This window comes from Sturnus vulgaris, chromosome 4, assembly GCF_052056855.1.
Source record: "Sturnus vulgaris isolate bStuVul1 chromosome 4, bStuVul1.hap1, whole genome shotgun sequence".
In the NCBI taxonomy this organism is placed as follows: Eukaryota; Metazoa; Chordata; class Aves; order Passeriformes; family Sturnidae; genus Sturnus; species Sturnus vulgaris.
In genome coordinates, this window is record NC_142246.1 from 50660329 (window position 1) to 50666042 (window position 5714).

General features: G+C 41.0%; 1 protein-coding gene across 1 annotated transcript in view; it reads right to left on the minus strand.

Moving 5' to 3' along the window:
* Positions 1 to 247: 247 nt before the first annotated feature.
* Positions 248 to 5714, minus strand: part of MTTP (microsomal triglyceride transfer protein) — a gene marked incomplete in the record, with an annotated part of 28852 nt that continues 23385 nt past the window's right edge. Inside the window, 3 exon segments of the mRNA XM_088163899.1 lie at positions 248 to 1842; positions 2748 to 2918; positions 3274 to 3398. Coding sequence (XP_088020025.1) covers positions 1674 to 1842; positions 2748 to 2918; positions 3274 to 3398 — 465 coding nt within the window.

Genomic DNA, 5714 nt, shown 5'->3' on the forward strand with positions numbered 1-5714 from the left:
GTGTGACACAAAGAGCAAGCAGTAATAACAGAGGGTTTGGGCAGGCATCTCCAGCCCATGGTGCATCCATCTCCTGATTAGAGAGGGAGCCCAGGACAAGTGAGTGCCAGCTTAAGTTATTGCTTCATATTGTCAAGATGAGTAAAATGGTTCCTCTTATCCCAATCAACAGCATTCCTTCTCCAATGAAAGGCTTTCCCTTCCCAGAAAGTAACAGACAATAAGACTGGAAACAATTTTTTCACACTGTATTTTTACCTGTTTTATTTAGGCTTTGACTCGAAATGTGCCAGCATTTTCAGGAAAAACAACAAACAAACTATTTCATGGCACTGACAGTTTGATTTTGGCAGATTTCTGCACTCTTGTTTTTTTACAACACTAAAGAATTTGGATTTTTTTTTCTTAATCTTGTAATAATTTTTTAAATGACAATTTATGAGGTTTTCCTGCCTGGTTTGGGGTTTTTAAAAAATAATCGTTCTTGGCTTTTTATTTTACTTTTTTTTGTGAACAGCATCCTATAAAAATTAAATCAGATGGATCAGAGATCAGCTGAGCTGCAACGGGGTATATTTTTTTTTGTAATCCACACTGCTGATGTAAAGCTTTTTTTTTTTCTTCACAGATCCTATGAAGACACTGCTTGAGGTGTAAAAGTAATTTTAATCAGAGGACTCATCTGAGTAGTGATTATTTTTTTCCATTGAAATAAAAGTCTAACTTACCTAGAAGAAAATGTTCTGGCTTGGCACAGGCTTTGCTATGCTGTGCATCCAAAACCTATTTCTTTCAAGATCCTTTCCTTCTTCGTAGTTCAGAATTGCCTTAGTGGGTGCTCATTTTTTGAAATGCACCTTCCTTGATTACACACAGGGAGACAAATTTTTAGGAGGCAACCATTATGAGCAGTCAGTGTTGGCTTAAGTCTGCTCCTCCTTCTGGTAGCTTCAGAAATTATACCATTGATTTCAATGAGAACAGAATTAAGGCAACTGTAAGTCTTTTTGGAAACACAACCCCACGCTGTTAATCAATTGTATTTAACTACAGCAGTTAATACAAAAACCCCAAAAGATAAATAATAATAATCTAGTTCTGCCTGCTTTTAAAAACCCACAAAATCCTTTAAAATCATGTAAAATAAAACCTGCTTTTTTCTAAACAGGCAATACTGAGTAGGCAGAAATTCATGGTCCTATCTGGACGTTAACTGTACTGGAATATTTGAATGGGGATTGGTCATAGGCCTAAAACATCTAAATACTTTAAAACACATTTATAAATAATCATTCTTTATATATCATAATTGTTCTTCCTGCATGTCAAAAACACAGACTTCTGTATTCTCCAAAGAAGGAAAAATGAAGGATTACTTTTGCTTTTGGCACAAAAAAGTAAAAATGAAGAACAAGCACCACCCTTTAGGGAGTGCATGGAATGCCACCAAATTGGTCTTTATTTGCCTTAGGGTTTTTTTTTTTTACAAAAGTTTTAAATATAGGTTAATATGTAAACACTGTGCACGCACTGAGAGTTTGATCCCAGCCCATTGAAATCAATGGCAAATTTCCCATTAACTGCAGCAGTGCAAGGTCAAGCTCCACGTTGGTAAGGTACGTGCAGGCCTAAGTCATTGAGGGATTCAGGACACAGGAGCTCAGGTCCTGCTCTCAAAACCAGCCGCCAGCAGAGTCAGACTTTGCGCCGATCACCTTCTTGCACATGTTGGAGTTTTCCTGGTGGAGAGGGTATTCATTCCCTGCCAACGTGGCTGCTGTCCCCCTCCTGGCAGTGTAGCGCCTGCCAGAGGGCAGGCTCTCATACTTGGTCATCTGAGTCCTGCAAAGACACAGCACCGGGCTCTGGCATTAGCAGGTTTATGCAGAGCTCGCACCTTGTTGCAAACACCTTGCACACAGGTGAGGTGGCACTTCCACAGTAAGCAGATACCATCAGCAGATGTTTTAATAGCTGCAGAATAGCAGACGCTGTTTTCTTAGGATTTCCTGAACATTCTCAAGGTCTTTGATTCCTCTCAAGTTTTTAACCATCTTTTGGATGAAAAAAACTGAATGGAAATCCGGCACAGGCTCTACAAATGTTATCTTCCTTAGGTCTTAGCAAATAGAGATGAGGAGAGAGCAGTAGACCCAATAAACCCAATTTAATCACTATTCTTTGGCTACTGAAGAGCATCTTTTTAACCTTATCACACACTTGTTTAGTTTTCAGGAAAACTGGTGCCTTAGTAAAGTATGATAGAACACAATGGCTGCAAGAGTTTTACAGACCAGGTATTTCTGTTGATACTAGTAAATAGCAGATGATGAAGAAAATTTTCCACTTCAGCTCATTTATGGCTTTGCACTTCCTCTCTCAACAGTGTAATAGAGAACTACTGCTGGCAAAGCCTGAGGTCACCATCAGAACTGAGTGCACACGAGGACACTACTGTCCTGCCACTTTAGTTAATTCACTTGCAAAATCAAATTTAAAAATTGGACTGAAGTGTACATTCAGAGCTGATCAGTTGTGATCTTCAAAAAGGTTATTTCTGAGTCTCAGGGTGAGGGACAGGGAGGAATGGGTTAGCAAAGAGGCCTGTGTGTAACAGCCTGTACTGCACCCGATTGTATTAAGTTAGAATTTGGCATCAGTAGTTAATCTCTTGCATCTGTCAAAGACAGAAGTTTCAGCAGCTGGCTGGAAGGACATCTCAGAAAGTGTGTGCTCTTAGTTCTTACCTGAATGGAGAGTCCACTCTGTCCATCTGCATGCAGACCAAAAATGGGTACTGTGAAAACTGCACTGTGGAGATGAAGTCTAAAGATGTTTCTGTTTCCAAAGTGGTTTCCATACCAGTTTTTACAAAGAATGAATCGACCTCGGTGTTACCAGCTATAAACATGGCTACCCTATAAAAAAAATCAGGCATTATAATGATTTCAAAACACAATAAAAAGGAGGAAATTTAATTACCAACAGTCCTACCATACATACAAAAAACCTGGCCTCAAAGGAGCCTGTTCTTCATGTAAAGGTATATGAATTCACATGAGACTAGTGGGAACTGGTATTATCCAGGTGGGAAGGAAAAGAGAAGTACAAACATTCTCCCATGCACATAACTATTTAATTCTATTTATTTAATTGCTTAATTCTAACTCATCTGCAAGGTCTTTTATATTTAAATTCATCTCATTGGTGCTACCATGGCTCAGAAGCCTGAGCTGTCTAAAGCTACAGCATGTGCTGGGAGTGTGTGCTCACCGGTTCTTGACATTGGTTTTGGATTCCCGGTACCACAGGCTGAACTCCATCCCTCCAGAGATGTCAATGGCCAGTCCCCCCATGAACTCCGCACTGGCTGTGGGCCCAGACTGCAGCTGGATTTCCTGGAGCCATAGGAAAACACAGGTTACTGACTGCAGGCCTCAGAGGCTTCCTTACTCCCTTTGGTACTGCACTCACACCACTTGGCATTTTGCAGGAACCAAAAGAAATAGAGGGATTCTCTGAAAGGATGGACAAAATATCCTGATGTGCTTCCCTCCCTCAAAAACGGGATGAAGCTACAGCAAGGCGCCTTGCATCCTTCCCCTTTCCCCTTTGTGCCAGCTGGCATAATTTCTGCATGGAGTGTCACTGCAGGGAATATCATGTCTCCAAGAGCTACCACACAAGCCCCACGGAAGCTGTCAGCTAAATCAGATTAAACTCCTTGCTGAGAGCCCAGCACAAGTGCAGTGCAGTGTGACTTCAGCACCCCTGAGCAGACCTGTACTGGCAGTAGGATGCTGACACTTGTGTAGTGGCTACAAAGCCATCGTATGACAGGATTATGTCTTCAGTGGTTGGGTGACCAAACCTATCAGCTGATGCACCTTAATTTGCACTTAATGGATTTTCTATCAAATATCAAATGTGCTCATGGCTTCATGAAACCTGTAAGGCTGGACTGGAACACATCCATAAAGTCCATTTTGGAAGTGGTAATATAGCTCAGGTCATGGCAGTTCATTACTTTTAAGGTTTGAACCACAGCCAAGATTTTAAGGTTCACCCAGCTTGGCAATCTAGTTCTCTTTATATAGTTGTCCTGCTTCCCTAAGAACTAGTAGATTAATTCACTATTTTAAAAGAAATTTGGGATTTGGGAAAAGCTTATTTTGATCATACAGGACAGTTTCTCCCAGTCTCACAGATAGTTTTCTCCCTCCTCCCAGACTTCTGTGCCTGTGGTATTCTCAGCACCTGTAATGTTGTAGGCCTTTATAGGACACATGAGATGCAAATTTCCTGCCCCTTTTTGATGTCCAGGCACCCTAGAAGTTTCTATTCTCTTCTTAGCTATTCAGTAGTCCAGTGGCTCCAACTAATGCTGTCCCAAGATTTAAGAAAGAAGCAAGCAGAGAGTCAGGCTAGCTTCCTAATCCCTATAGCAAGGAGCAACATCGGGGAAGGTTTTGTTTAGAACATTAAAGTATCCACCTGTAATCGAAGACTCGGATAATTATGGTAGCTGTACATGGTTACTTCACCTTTTAGGGTAAGTTTACTATCCTTGAAATTATTTCCTTGACAGAACTAGCTTGGCAGAATCATCTGGCCAGTCAGTTGCTGCTAAAGTGGGCTTGAGATTTAAAGAATGCAGTGGGCTGGCTGTCGGCTTATAAATCCAGCGTGACCCCAGCAAGTGTGGTCATATGATGCTCTGATTTCTTATTTTCACTCAAGTTAAAATAATGATTGAAATTGTGGTCTTTTTGAAATCAATGGGAGTTTTTATACTGACTGCAATGGGGAATAAAATACTTCCCTAGTTGGTCTGTTTAGGTGTGGACATAAAGCTTGTTTTACTTTCTTTTACTTTGCTTTTAATTGGGACTAAGATTGGTGGGTAGCTGCTAATGAGTGAGGAGGTAACAGTATACATGCTGGCAGAGATATGTACACACAACCAGAGGAGCGGATATTTTTAGATGTATTGTCAAATTGCACCCAAGAATATCAAAGTAGGGCTGGGTTTACAAAGGCTGCACGGTATTCAAGGCTTAAATGCTACCTAGAATTAAGCTGTATTTGTCACTGAAACCAGCAGAGAACCTAAGGAGCACTTGTCTTGTGTTTTACTAGCTCATCTCGTTCCTTATTTATAGCTCAGTCCTGTCCCTCGTCTCATGTGCAAATCCAATCCAGGCTGATGGAGGTGTAAATCACAGGGGACCCAGCCTCCTCAGAAGCCCTTTCCTTTGGCCTCCTTCCTTTCCTTGTCTTTCCTTTCCTTTCCTTTCCTTTTCCTTTTCCTTTCCTTTCTTTCCTTTTCCTTTCCTTTCCTTTCCTTTCCTTTCCTTTCCTTTCCTTTCCTTTCCTTTCCTTTCCTTTCCCTTTCCTTTCCTTTCCTTTCCCTTTCCTTTCTTTCCCTTTCCTTTTCCTTTCCTTTCCTTTCCTTTCCTTTCCTTTCCTTTCCTTTCCTTTCCTTTTCCTTTCCTTTCCTTTCCTTTCCTTTCCTTTCCTTTCCTTTCCTATTCCTTTCCTTTCCTTTCCTTTCCTTTCCTTTCCTTTTTCCTTTCCTTTCCTTTCCTTCCTTTTCTTTCCTTCCTTTCCTTCTTCCTTTCCTTTCCTTTCCTTTCCTTTCCTTTCCTTCCTTTCCTTTCCTTTCCTTTCCTTTCCTTTCCTTTCCCCTTTCCTTTCCTTCCTTTCCTTTCCTA